At 50.5% G+C, this 14,031-nt stretch overlaps 1 protein-coding gene across 2 annotated transcripts; it reads left to right on the top strand.

The window, feature by feature from the left end:
* Positions 1–830: 830 nt before the first annotated feature.
* ZNF212 (zinc finger protein 212) lies at positions 831–11,549 on the top strand. 2 transcript variants are annotated; one of them, XM_053926399.2, is made up of 5 exons: positions 831–996; positions 6,716–7,096; positions 7,183–7,309; positions 8,452–8,541; positions 9,530–11,549. In XM_053926399.2, the coding sequence occupies exons 1-5, from the start codon at positions 973–975 to the stop codon at positions 10,402–10,404; spliced, it is 1,497 nt and encodes a 498-aa protein (XP_053782374.1). In that variant the 5' UTR covers positions 831–972; the 3' UTR covers positions 10,405–11,549. The 2 variants fall into 2 exon arrangements, with proteins under 2 accessions (XP_053782374.1, XP_071077814.1); XM_071221713.1 differs by having other exon boundaries at positions 836–996; positions 9,533–11,549.
* The last annotated feature ends 2,482 nt before the right edge of the window (positions 11,550–14,031 follow it).

Raw genomic sequence — 14,031 nt, 5'->3', positions numbered from 1 at the left:
GAGGGACATTTTAGTGCAAGAGACACATAATTACCATATAAACAAATGAAAGAAATGAGATTTCAGATCGTGATAAATGCTATGACAAAATTTTCAAAGTGGGTAACTAGACTGATATTTGGGATGGAGGAAGATGTTGGGGTGTAGAAAGGGTGGGCAGGGAATGGCTCTCTGAAGAGGGAAGGTCTCACCTGAGCCTTGCATGCCAAGAGGGGCCCAGTCATGTAAATATAAGAGTGTAGCTCTCAGGGGAGGCGTTTCATATCTACTGTATCGCTGGAAGTGGAAGTTCATTGCAAATCTCTATAGAGACCACGTGGCACAAACTAGGCAAGTATGGTCCCAGAACTCCACACCCATCATTTAACACGTAGCATGTGCCCTGGATTAAATACTTGAACTCAGGGCTATCTTGGTGTTTCCAAGGCATGTGATTATTATAATGAATAGGCTACAGTGGGGGTGGCTTGGGAGCCTAACCTCACACTGCTGAGATGCGAAATGTGTTTCTAGTTTCTAAAAAGCAAAGTTTTGAAATAACAACCACTTCTTGCCATTTGGGACCATAGCTATTTTCCCCCCAACTAGATTACATATTCTTCTCTCAGAGCAAAGTCTGAGTTTTATACATTTTGGAATCTCTCAAAGCACCTAGCAGAGCGCTGGGCACGTAAAAGACACACACAAAGTCCCGTGGGTTTGCTCCGAAGCTGCACTTGACTTGGAGGGGCCAAGGGAGCCCTCGGCTGGCCACCCGCTGGCCGGGAGCGCGGCGCTGCTCTTCACCCTCCGGCCGCACGGGGGCGCAATGGGAATCCCGCGCGCGGAGGACGAGCGGCCGGAGCCAGTCTTGGCCTTGTGTCAACACGGAGCTGGTGGTGGCTTCGAGGAGGGGCAGGGGACGCCCAGCGGACTCGCGCGCAGTCCGAGGGTAGCAGGCGAGGCTCCGCCGTGGACGGGCGACGGGCAGCAATGGCGGAATCGGCGTCGGCTCGGGTGAGGGTCCCCCTGGCGCGGCTCGGGGGCGCGTTCGGGATGGCGGAACCCCGGGGCGGGGCTGGGTGTCCCCCGGGCGGCCGCTGGCGCTGGTGGGTACCGACCTGCCCCCGCGACCCGAGGGCTCTGCCCACCCCTGTCCTATTCCTTCCGCGTGGGGCTGGAGCCCCAGCGCCACGCACCTTCGCCGGGAAACTTCTCTGAGGCTTGTTCCCTGCTCTTGGGCTTGTGACCGTCCCCACACGCTTTCTCCGTGGTGCCAAAGAGAGCCCGTTTCCAGGCTGGAGAGGTGGCGCGGGTTGGAAACTCTGGGTCCGCACCGCTGCCGGTGAGCGCGCCGGGCGCTCCGGAGACCCCGGGGGCGCAGGGCTTGTCCGCGACCGACTCGTCCTCGGCCATTGTGTTTCGCTGGTTCCTTCTGCCACATTGTCCCGCTACAGACTTCTGTCCCGCGGTCGCAGCCGCAGGTGGAAGTCGGGCTGGGCTTCCCCTCTTAGGGGACAGGTGTTGTCTCCCCGGGTAGTTGCTGGGTTCGGTCTGCGAAGCGGTCCGGTCTCCTGCAGCCCTCGCAGGACGCAGAGCTCGGGATGGGGCAAGCCCTGGGCATGGAGGCAGGAAACTGGATTTCAGCCCTAACTCAGGTCTGGGCCGCCCAGCTCTGGGCCTCCGATTTCTTCGCTGTAAACTGAGTGTTGGACTAGTTGCTACATAGTCTCCAAGGTTCCTGCCAGCTCCGACATGCTCACGTTATTCGAAAGTAGTGGCTAATTTGATGATCCAAGAGGATGTGCTATGGGAAGGGCAGATGGAATTTAATGTTTTATTTATTTATTTATTTATTTATTTATTTATTTATAGGAAAGGAAGGGAAAAGAGACAGAGACAGAAGCATCCATTTGTTCCACTTATTTATGCATGCATTGGTTGCTTCTTGTATGTGCCCTGAGGGGAGATGGAACCTGCAACCTTGGCGTCTCCTGGCGACACCAGGCCAGGGCTGGAATTTAATTGGTTTTTTGTTTTTTGGTTTTGGTTTTTTTATTATTGATTTTTAGATAGAGAGAGGAAGGGAGAGGGAGAGAGAGAGAAACATCGATTCGATGTTCCACTTATTTATGCGTTCATTGGTTGGTTCTTTTTTTTTTTGAAACACATTGATTTTTTTTTTTTACCCATTGATTTTTTTTTTTTTTAAGTCCTCACCCGAGGATGTTTTTATTGATTTTAGAGAAGAAGGGAGAGAAAGAGAGAAAAGCATCGATCTGTTGCCTCCCCTTCACCCCGACCCTGGGGATCGAACTCACAACCTTTCGATGTAGGGGACGTTGCTCCACCCAACTGAGCCACCGAGCCAGAGCTATTTGATTTTTGTAGGAAGTAGGTAAGAACTAAGAAGGGAAGGATTGGAAGACTTGGATAACACGGTGTTCGCTGTCGGGGAAGTACAGCTGAACTGTGAAGATAAGATACAAATGTTCACAGTGTTTGCCTCCTCTAACTAAGGTGATACAGTCAAAGAGTTAGCTTTCGTTCAAGGCCAAATTAGTGGTAAAGTGGGGCAGGAGGACAAGTTCACCAACTTCCAAAGTACTTTTTCCTGACTGGTCAGTACACAATTACTTACGTCATCAGCAGATGTTTTTAAAAAGAAGCCTTAAAGATCCTCCAAAATTCGAAGCTGTGCTTTAAGTAACTGTGTGTGTCTGTCTTTGTGGGCGCGTTGAAATTGCCTTTGAGCATATTTCTGTTCTCAGACATTTTCTCTTCAGATGAGGGTTTGGTACCTCCTATTTGACAGTGTGGCCAATAGGTACCATGATGAAAACAACTGAAAATGCTGGGGGGGAAACACAATTATGTCTACAATGTATGTGCATAAAGAATACTTGGAACCCTAAAACGAAGTGAAAGAGGGAGCTCTCACAAGGTAGCCAGGGTTCTGCCCTGGCTGGTGTGGTTCAGTGGGTTGAGCGCCGGCCTGCGAACCAAAGGGTTGCCGATTGAATTCGATTCCCAGTCAGGACACGTCCCTGGGTTGGTGGCCAGGTTCCCCAGTGGGAGGGCACGGGAGAGGCAGCCACACACTGATGTATGTTTCTCTCCCTGGCTTTCTCCCTCCTTTCCCCTCTCTCCAAAAAGTAAATAAATAAAACCTTTAAAAAAAAAAAAGTAGTAACCAGGGTTCTGAAATCAACTTTGAGGGTTTTTGCTGAACATTCATCTGTGGTGTTTATGACCTAAGGGGCCTAGAATATAGAAGGCACAACTCAGAGCCTAAGCGGGGGAGGGGGTCCAGAAAGCCTCCTGCCTGATTCCCATAGAGCTGCGACTTCAAAGGGCAGCATTCTGGGTGAACTGAAAGTAAGCTCTTACCCCCAGGTAGTTGCAGAGAATATTGCATATTTCAAACCTTGGCCAAGAGATGGGTGCAAGGTGCCCCTGCAAAACTGCTGGCTCTCAAGTGGGTTTATTGCCTGAATTTACGTGACCTGGATGGTCCAAGAAACGTCCAGGTGTCTTTGAAAAACAAACACGAATCTTCTCTGGGGGAGTCTGCATTTAACTCAGACTTCAAATACTTCTCATAGATGAAATTCCAAGAAAAATGAATTCATAATAAAAAAAAAATTACCAAACAAACAATGAAAAACTACGAGGAGCCCTGGCCAGTGTGGAAGACAGCCGGTCAATGTTTCGCTCTCACTTTGCGCTCTGTCTCTCTCTCTCTCTCTCTCCACCCCCTTCCTAGCTCTCTAGAATCAATAAACATATTTTTTTTAAACTAGGAGGAAAAGCCAGTAAAAATAATGGGCAACAAATTTAGGCCTTCAAAGATTTCCGATACTGAGACTCCAGAAGAAGGACATGGGGAAGTCCAGAAGGAACACTCACACACTCGCTCTGCGCTGGAGGCCCTCACGGATGGGGAGCTAGCCGCGGAGGGTACTGTCGGCCTAATGCAAACCCTGATACCTAGAAACCCAGTAGACCCCAACCAGGATAAACAAAAATAAATCTCTGTCTGAACATGTAATAGTGAAAGCACAAAATATGTGGCGGAGAGAATTCTTAAAGGCCGCCAGAGAAAAAAAAGACCAATTACCTGTAAATGAACTGTTTTAAGACTCTTGGGATCCAGCTTCTCAAAAGCAACAGTGGAGGCGAGGTAACAGTAAAATGATGTCATCAATGAGCTGAAAGAAAGTAACTGTGATCCTAGATTTTTGTAGTCAGCAAAAATAGCTTTCAAAAATAAAGGTAAGGAAAAGATATTTTTAGATATATTAAAATAGATAGTTTGCTTACCAGTACACTGTTATGAAGGGAAATTCGAAAGGACGTCCTTCAGGTAAAGGAAAATTATCCCAATTCGTATAAAAAAGTATGATAATCCATGAAAATGGGTAGCTCTAACCTCAACCTGTGTGGCTCAGTTGGTCAGGTGTTATCCTGTAGAGCGAAAGGGCGCTGGTTGGATTCCCAGTCAGGCAGGGCACATGCCTGGGCTGCGGCCCAGTCCTGGCCTGGGCGGGTGTTTTTCTCCCTCTCTCCCTTCCTTCCCTTCTCTCTAAAAATAAATAAACAAAATCTCAAAAAAAAAGAAAAAGAAAATGGGTAAATCTAAACAAATATTGACTGACTAAAATAGTAATCTGTTGAGTAAAAAACCAAGGCAGAATTAAAATACACGGCATCATTGATGTAAAAGTTAGGAAGAGATGATCAGAATTTGGACATTTAAAGTCTGTGTAGGTATGCTCCCTGTAATTTCTAGGGTAGTTGCTGAAAGACTAGAAATGAGCTGCATAACTTATAAATGAAGATTAAGGGGGAGTAATAGAATCAGAAAAAATTGTCTAGCCCTGGCCCAGTGGCCCAGTTGGTTGGAGAATCCACTTGCAGAACAAAAGGTTGTAGGTTCAGTTCCCAGGCAGGGCACATGCCTGGGTTGCAGGTTTGATCCTCGGTCGGGGTGCCTACAAGAGGCAACCAATCGATGTTTCTCTCCCCTTCTTATCCTCCTTCCTCTCTCTCCAAAACAGGAGTGTCAAACTCGTTTTCACGGGGAGCCATATCAGCCTTGCGGTTGCCTTCAAAGGGCTGAATGTAACTCTAGGATTGTGTACATGTAACTGCTCCTTGACAGTTAAGGGAGAGCTCGGCGCTGCAGCTGGGTGGAAACGAGGTGGAGGGCCAGATTGGGCCTGCCGGCCTGTGTCTGCCGCCTGTGCTATAGCATATTTAGAAGACTATTGTGGGTTGTAGATTTTTTTTTTACACCTGACATAAAAGTTCAAACCATAAAAGTATTAATACTGATAAAACTTAATTCCATTAAAGTTAAGGACTTTATTGAAAGATACTAAAGAGAGTAAAAAAAAAAAAAAAAGAAAAGATATTTGCAACATACAAGTATATAACTGATAAAGACTATTATCCACAATTCACAGCCCAGTCCTGGGAGACAGGAAGGAAAAGTCGGATAACCCAAAAGGTAAAGGAACATGCCTTGAGCAGGTGGCTCACTGAAGGGGAAGCCAGACGGCCTGTAAACACTTTCCGCCCGGGCGGCTTGGTCCCACCATGAGAGAAGCAGCCGCAGCCGCAAAAAAGTAGTGACACTTTGGGGGGTTAGGACTGAGGGGTGACGTGCAGTGGGGCAGCGGGGCTGAGAGGACAGTTGCAGGAAGACTTCCCCGGGGTTGGTTGTACTCATTTGGAGCTTCAGCCACAGTGAGTTTCCTACTGCCAGGGACAAGACCGGAAGAGTGAGCAGCATAAGAAGAATGTGAGAGGACTTAGATGATTTCAGTGAATGCCTTTGAAGGATTTAGTAAGGATCGTTTGCACATTGTGTTAGCTGCTAGGGTACAAAGATGAGTGGGTTGAGTCTTGCAGGTCCTGCTAAGGGACCTTTATGGCAAGGGGCTGCTGGGAGGCTACTAGTGAAGGGGGCGTGATTGCCTATGAAGTCAGACAGCAAGAAGAGATGTAAATTATGTCACGTATCACAGCAAAATAATCACAAACAGTCTGAAGTATCAAACAGAAAGAAATTGGTTTAAACAGTGAATCCTGCCCTGGCCGGGTGGCTCGGCAGGTTAGAGCATCGTCCTGATATGCCACGGTTGCAGGTTCCATCCCTGGTCAGGGCATGTGTGAGAGGCAACTGATTGATGTTTCTCTCTCACATCGACATCCCGACCTCCCTCTCTCCCTCTCTCCCTCCCTCCCTCCCTCCCTCCTCTCTAAAATCAATAAACATATCCTCAAGTGTGGGTCTTTAAAAAAATGAATCCTGGCACAGAAAAGTCTTAGAGAAAATGCTAGGTTTGAAACACAGGTAACAAAACATATATACAATATGATCTCTTTTTTTTTGAAAAAGAAATAAATTCACAAGATGAAAAAAGACTTATAGGAAATACACCAAAACTAACTGCTTATTTCTGGATACTGGTATTTTACATAATCCTCCCTTCCCCCCTTCCTTCCTCCCTCCCTCCCTCCCTCTTCCTTTCTATCTTTCAATATTTTTTTATTACAATCCACGTGTATAATTTGTAGTATCAGAATACAAAAGAACGTACTTTATAAACTTAAAGAACTGGAAGCTCGGTAGGAGCTGAGAGTGCTGCTGGACCCTCTGGGCCTTGGTGTTCTTCACCTGGCGGTGGGCAGTGGCGCGGGCTGATGGACCCTGCGTCTGGTTCTTCAGCACAGGAGGAAGCGCCGCGCCACCCCCCTGGCTTCCTCCCCGCCAGTGCCGGAGGACAGCTCCCACCCGCAGCCCACGGAGCTCCCACTGCAGGCCGTGGTGGCTGCCATCCAGGCCGTGGAGAGGAAGATGGAGGCCCAGGCCGCCCAGCTACAGAGCCTGGAGAGACGCATGGAGATGGTGGAGAAGAAGCTGGCCGACTTCGAGAAGATGACCTTGGAGTTCGGGAACCAGCTGGAGGGCAAGTGGGCCGTGCTGGGGACGCTGCTGCAGGAGTATGGGCTGCTGCAGAGGCGGCTGGAGAACATGGAGAACCTGCTGAGGAACAGGAACCTCTGGGTCCTGCGGCTGCCCCCGGGCAGTGCAGTGGAGGCCCCCAAGGTAGCACTTTCATTGAACTCTCAGTTGCTGGCCCTTCCCGCCTGGCTGAGACGGGCAGCGCTCACTGTGTGGCTCTGTGATTGCAGGTGTCCCGGTCACTGGACAGTGATGCCGTCTGTTTCTCGGAGCAGGAGTGGGAGAATCTGGAGGACTGGCAGAAGGAGCTGTACAGAAACGTGATGATGAGCAACTATGAGACTCTGGTCTCTCTGAGTAAGCGGCATTTCCTCCCTAGAATTCTCACGTGCGATCCCTGGCCATGCTGAGTTGAGCAATGGGAGTCTCCAGGTCCTCAATGTGGAGTATGTTGCTTCTCCATGGTCATGTGGTCAGATCTTGTTAAAATCTACCAGTAGATAAGATGCCATTGTCACATCTTATCTATGTGGCTAGGGTTCCTCCTGCTGCTTTTAATACTTAAGACTCTTTGATAAGAAATCCTTTGTTACCTGGAATGAGACTGGCAGCACAGGCTAATCAAAAATTGCCCTTGGCCCTGGGCTGCAATCCCAGCCAGTCAACCTCAGGGTTTTACATTTGTGTGATTAGGAGTCTGCTTAATATAGGGGGTCCAGCACTAATAAGGCCCGTTTTACTACAGAATCATAAGCACGTCGTTCTGTGACATAACACTGTCATACTCAAGCATATCACGTGACATTTTAGGTGAAATGTTCACATTAAAACTATAAATTATTGCACCCATATTATTATCCTACCAACCACTCAAGCAGGCCTTCCTTCTGCCGGACCCTGTATCTCTTGGGGTGCAGAGTACTAGCTGTTACACTGTGTGTGCATTTTGTTTGGTAGATAAAATCTTTGACAACCCAGGTCCATGGAGGCTTGTCAGGAAGGCCACCAGAGCAGAGTGGAGGAAGGAGGAAAGTGGCAAATGGGTCAGAGAGGTCACAGTGACCTCGGCTGGGTCCTGTGTTCTGCCAGTGGCTGCTGCCTTGTCTGTGACAGGCAGGGGTAAGGGCCTGCCTGAGCCAGTAGTGCTGCGGGACAGGTGAAATCAGACCCCTAAGAGGAAGCAGCATGTGAAGCTGTGGATGAGTAAGGGCGTGGTGGTGGTGGGGAGGTGAGGGGTGGGCTCCTGTGCCCGGAGGCTGGAGCCACAAGTAGCTAATGCAGGAGAAGCCCCGAGAGGCTAGTAGCCGAGTACATCAGTCCAATGGACATAATTTTCTGATTGTCCCAAACCGCTAGGGGAGGTGACAAAAGCAATACTTAGAACCATACCAAGTTTTAATATTAGCTCCTTGACATTGGTCACCTTGTTCATCGGCAAATGACCAGTGTGCAATGAGGTTTTACTCTCCTGGGCTCACACTGTGCTGTTTCCAACCCAGAGGTCCTTGGCCAGCCAGAAGGAGAAGCGGAGTTGGGTACAGAGATGCTGGGTGACTTGGAGGAGGAAGGCCTCGGTGGTGTCCACCCAGGTGAGTGGCTCCAGAATATTCTGTTCCCCTTCCCACTCCCTTCAGCCCATCACGGGCCTCCCCTGAACTGCTACACTGCCCAGCACTGACGACCAGGAACCTCTCGCGGCAGCGGTGTAGTCCAGGCTCTTTTCCGACGGTCATTCATTCAGCTGTCGCGTGGGGTCTTAACTCCTCACCGCTCTGTGGGACCCTTGAGATTCACATCCACATCAGACTTCCTCCTGCCCGCAGAGGAGCGGACATAATAGACCGGTCGAAACCCACAGAGTGTTCAGAATAGGGCTGGTCGGCCCCAGGGGCGAAGCTGGCTGGGTGAGAGGCAGGAAAAGCGTTTGTAAGGTGGGTTATTTGGCAGGAATGTGCAGAAAGGACAGAGTTGGACACATGAATTTGTAAGCTGTAGGTTTAGTTTGTCTATTTTTAATCTTCATTACCTTAACACTCTCCTAAATTAGCATAGTTTTTCAGTATATTTAGCCATTTTTCAGAGATTAAATACAAATTTGTGGACAAGCTTGGAAAACTATTATTTATAACATTGTTCTATAAGAACAATATATTGTGCCCTGCCTGGTGTGGCTCAGTGGATTGAGCACTGGCTTGCAAACCAAAAGGTCACGGGTTCAATTCCCAGCAGGGCACATGCCTGGATTTCGGGTCAGGTCCCCAGTAGGGGGCGTGTGATATATCTCACACACTTCAACACTTCGATGTTTCTCTCCCTCCCTTCCCCCTCTCTGTAAGAATGAATAAATAAAATCTTTTAAAAAAAGAATAATATATTCAGATTTCCAATCAACATGTCTCTACCTGAGTAAAGGTTTCATTTTTCAGGTTTTGGAAGCCAGTCAGTCTCTTCATTGTCCAAATTGTTCTAATTCCCTCAATCCTTTGATGTGAGCCCTTCTGGAATTCACAGATGTTTGTTTAGCTCTGCGGGTATTAGAGTGTGACCCTTTTTTGTTGGTTCTCTTTGTCTTGTCAGCAGAAGGGGTTGTGATCAAGCAGGAGATAGAGTCCCCGCAGGGACAGGAGCGCTCGGAGGGCCTTCCTGGAGAGTTCCCGGGCATGGCAGAGGAGCAGACTTTCCTGAGCCCAGTGCCGACTGAGCTCTGGAACGGCCAGGGCGCCTCTGTCCTCTTGGAATCAGACCCCAGAGACACTAATCTCGAGGAGCCTATGGACAGCAGCAGAGACCCTGGCAGTGACAGAACTCTGGGCTGCCCCCCGAAGCAGAAGTCCAACAGGCAGGTGCAGCTGGGTCAGGAATGTGGGCAGGGCCTGAAGCTGCAGAGGGACCCTCCTGGCCCCTTTGAATGCCCCGAGTGTGAGCTCAGCTACCGCTGTGAGCAGCAGCTGGCCACCTATCTGCGGACCCACTCGGGGTGGGAGCCTCCCACTGCGCCGGAGCCAGAGCCGGAGGAGAGCCTCAGGCCCCGGCCGCGCCTGAAGCCCCAGTCCAAGAGGGCGAGACAGCATCAGTGTGACATTTGCATGAGGAGCTTCAGCTGCAGGGTGAGCCTGGTGACCCACCAGCGCTGCCACCTGCAGGAGGGGCCCAGCAGCGGTCAGCGCGTCCAGGAGAGGTTCTCGCCCAACAGCCTGGTCGCCCTGCCCGGCCACATCCCCTGGAGGAAAAGCCGGAGCTCCCTCATCTGTGGCTACTGTGGCAAGAGCTTCAGCCACCCGTCGGATCTGGTGCGGCACCAGCGCATCCACACGGGCGAGCGGCCCTACACCTGCCCCGAGTGCGAGAGGAGCTTCGTGCAGAAGCAGCACCTGCTGCAGCACCAGAAGATCCACCAGCGCGAGCGTGGTGGGCTGGCTCTGGAGCCCGGAAGGCCCAATGGCCTGCTCTAAGGGTGCCAGCCCCTCGCCTGTTCCGGGGGGGGGCCGAGGGGGCTGGCATTGGTCTCCCGAAGAGACACTGTGCAAAGTCAGGGACTGGCTTCTTCCTGAGGGGAGTCGCTTTGATTTGCCTAACCTTGGCCAAGCAGCAGGCCGACCCCAAGCCCCCAAACTGGGGCGTTGGGTGGGGGGCCAGCCTGCCGCTGCTGTCTACCCTGCTGCTGAGCTTGCTGTGTCTTTGGCACCTTCAAGTCTCGGGTTTTCCCATCCACACCGATGCCCGTGGTCTGGGGTTGGTTTGAGGGCCTGGCCCAGCGCTTCAGGTCTTCCCACGGGGCGGGGCCAGGCTGGAGGAGTGAGTGGTGTGCTGAAGAGCTCCGGGAAGCATAACACTCTGTTTCCTCTTTTGTAGTCTCCTTATTAATAACGAGTAGAAAAATAATTTAAATGAATGCTCACCCTGCTCTGGAGAACCTTTCTGGAATTAGATTTTAGTTGATTTTAAAAAAATAATACACAGCCCAACACTTGTTTTTTAAGTTTCCAGAGCTGTAGAATTTGTTAACATGGGGACTGGCTGGCCATCTGGGAGGGGAGCATTTCTGGGGCTGTTTTAGCCCACCCACACTTAGACCAGCAGTCAGGGGGCATTGTGTGGGCTCCATATTGTGGGGACTCTTAGCACTCTGGGATGGGGCTCACCGAATCAAAAGGACTGAGAGGGAGAAAGCAGTGGGGGTGGACCCGCTGAGAATGAAGAGCCTGGTAGGGGAGCTGAGCACACCGAGCCGCTTCCTCCCAGGAGCTCGGCGCTGGGGTTTCTCGCCTTAGCTACTCTTCCATCCACTCTCCGCAGGGTTCTACGGCCTCACAGGGTAGACGGCTGCCTTGTTACTTAAGGACGTTCAGCTCATATAGTGGTTACTTGAGTTTGTTCCTGTTGGACCAGTCGTTCCTTGAGATTGTTCAGGTGACACGCTTTCCAGATTAGTTCTGGAACTCACCATTCCGAGCTGATGGAGGAAAAGCGCATGGCTGCTCGCCTGCCAGGAGTGTCGGGTGCCCGCCGCGTGGGTGTCTGGGGTGGGCTCCCAGCTCCTGGGTGAGTGTCCCCTTTGATGACTTGGCAGTTGCTTAGAATAAAACTTGCTACTGGCGAAGGAAAAGTGCTCGTGTCGGATGTTTTTCTCCCCATGTCAAGAAGACCTGTGCGGAAGCAAGGAAGAGGCGGCGTCTGACCTGGAGCGGCGACACAGTCCTGGCTCGAACCTAGAGCAGACCAGAAGGGGGCGTGTTTGGGGCCCAGTGCGTGGGGGTCGAGGGCCGCAGACAGTCCAGGCAGCGGTTGTTGGCAGGCTGCAGGTAGAGAGGCCCGGGCACCAGGGGGCACTGGGGAGCAGTTCGGAGTATTGGCTTCAGTACTGTGGATGCATAGTCGCATGCAGTGCTGGGCGGGGATGTGAGAAACTGAATGAGATCCACAACAATACCATTCATGTACATAAAGCAGAACAGAGATGAAAGGTTACACGTTAAAGGCATTGCAGTCACCATGGAGGAGTGGGTGGGATATGGGGATAAAAGGAACAAATAGATATGCCCTGGCTGGTGTGGCTGGGTTGGTTGGGTGTCATCCTGCAAGCAGAGTGAAAGGTTGTCAGTTCGATTCCCAGCAAGGGCACATACCCAGGTTTTGACTTTGGTCCTCAGTTGGGGTGCCAAAGGTGGCAATCAATGGATGTTTCTCTCTCACATCAATGTTTCCCTCTCTCCCTACCTCCCCCTCTCTAGAAATAAAATATTTTTTTAATTTAATTTTTTATATTCAGAGAGGAAAGGGAGGGGTGTAGAGAGGGAGAGAAACATCAATATGAGAGAAACATCCATTGGCTGCCTCATGCAGGCTCCCAACCGGGCACCTGGCCCGCAACCCAGGCGTGTGCCCTGACTGGGAAGTGTACCAGTGAACACTCAGTCCGTGGTCTGGGCTCTGTCGCTTCTGGTCGCCCACAGTGAAGTCCCTGGTGTCCCGGTAGGATTTTGAAGTCCTTGTTACCCACAGTGCGTGTGGTGTCTGATGCAGCGGCAGCCCCTGGGAGCCGGGGGGAAATGCAGGCTTGGAGCCACTGCGTTGGAATCTGCCTTTTCACAAGAGCTCCAGGTCATTTCTGCACACACAGGTGCTGTCCTCGAGTGACACAGAAAATCAGCCCCTTGCCCCTTTCAGCCGTTCTTCCTGGAAAGCCTGCTGCGCTAGGTGCTGGGAAGAAAACTGGAAATGGAACTGTCTGAAGGCCAAGGCTGATCAAATTAGCAAGAATCAAGTCAACACACAGGGCAGAATTAAATGCCTAACAGGGGCTCATCTGGCCTATCTCCTTTTTCCTGTTCGGACAGGGTAGGGCACCCCCTGAGCCACTCAGCCTAACCGGCCTCCTTCCCCTCGCTCCCATTTGCTCCTGGAGGAACACAAACGATTGGGCTTTCCCCAAAGGGCACGCTTTCTAGTGTAGAACTCATGGCTCCGACAACCTAACCTCCTCTGAGTCCCACCAGCTTTCACTGTTGCCTAAAGCACCTAAGCGGCCACGGCGTGGGCTTGTTCCGCCACAGTACGTCCCTATCTCCACATTCGGCTCCTGCGTCTCCTCCCGGGAAGGCCTTCCCTGTGAACCAAATTCTGTTTCTTTTTTCACTGTTGAGTTTGTGACCTCCTACTGGGAAGCTTCCTCTTTTTTTTTTTTTTAAATTCAACAACTAGATTACTGAGCACCTACCCTGCAGGCACGGTTTTAATTGCTTAGGGATACGTCAGGGTACAAAGCTTGTCCTAGTGAAGTTCTACCCAAATCCATTTCTCCCTGTGCTACAGTTCACACAGCCCTTTCCCGGACCAGCCCCATATTCCATCTGCCTCCCAGTCTGTTCACTCACAAATGAGAGTGGCCTCTGTGTGCCAAGTCAGAGGGAACAAACAAGGGGAAATGAGAGATTCTACCGTTGGGTTTCCGGGCTGTTAGGGGGATCTAATGAGAGGTAGAACATTTTATATCCTAAGTGAGGCTACAGGTCTAAGAATGCAGAGTAATTACATTGACTTGTGGGACATTGGGGAAGGCTTTATGGGAGGTGATTTTTGAACTGGACCTCCAAAGATGGGAAGAGGACATTCTAAATGGAGCAACACAGCCAAAATAGGAGACGTTATGGGCGTGTACCAATAAATGCCAATTCATTTAATTTGGCTATGGGGGTATCCAACCTGTGGCCTCCGAGCTGCATGAGGCCCAGGATGGCTGTGAATGTGGCCCAACACAAAATCGTAAATTCACTTAAAACCATTTTTTTCATTCATCGGTTTTCATCAGTGTTGGTGTATTTAATGTGGGGCCCAAGACAACTCTTCTTCTTCCAGTGTGGACGGACCAGAGACGCCAAAAGGTTGGACACTCCTGGAGAGGGTGGGGTGTGAGAAGGGCGTACTGGGGGACATGGCTGGAAAGAGGTTGAAGTCAGGCTAAGGGGGTTGGATTTTATTGAGTTAGTAATGGGGAGCTGAGAGTTTTGAGCAAAAGGGTGGCCTGATTCTAGCTGTGATTTGGGAATATTAACCTAATAAGAGTTATGTCATGCTTTTTT

The sequence above is a fragment of the Desmodus rotundus genome, chromosome 6 (genome assembly GCF_022682495.2).
Source record: "Desmodus rotundus isolate HL8 chromosome 6, HLdesRot8A.1, whole genome shotgun sequence".
NCBI lineage: Eukaryota > Metazoa > Chordata > Mammalia > Chiroptera > Phyllostomidae > Desmodus > Desmodus rotundus.
Note: the sequence above shows the minus strand (reverse complement) of the source record. Positions and strands in the feature narration are given on the sequence as shown.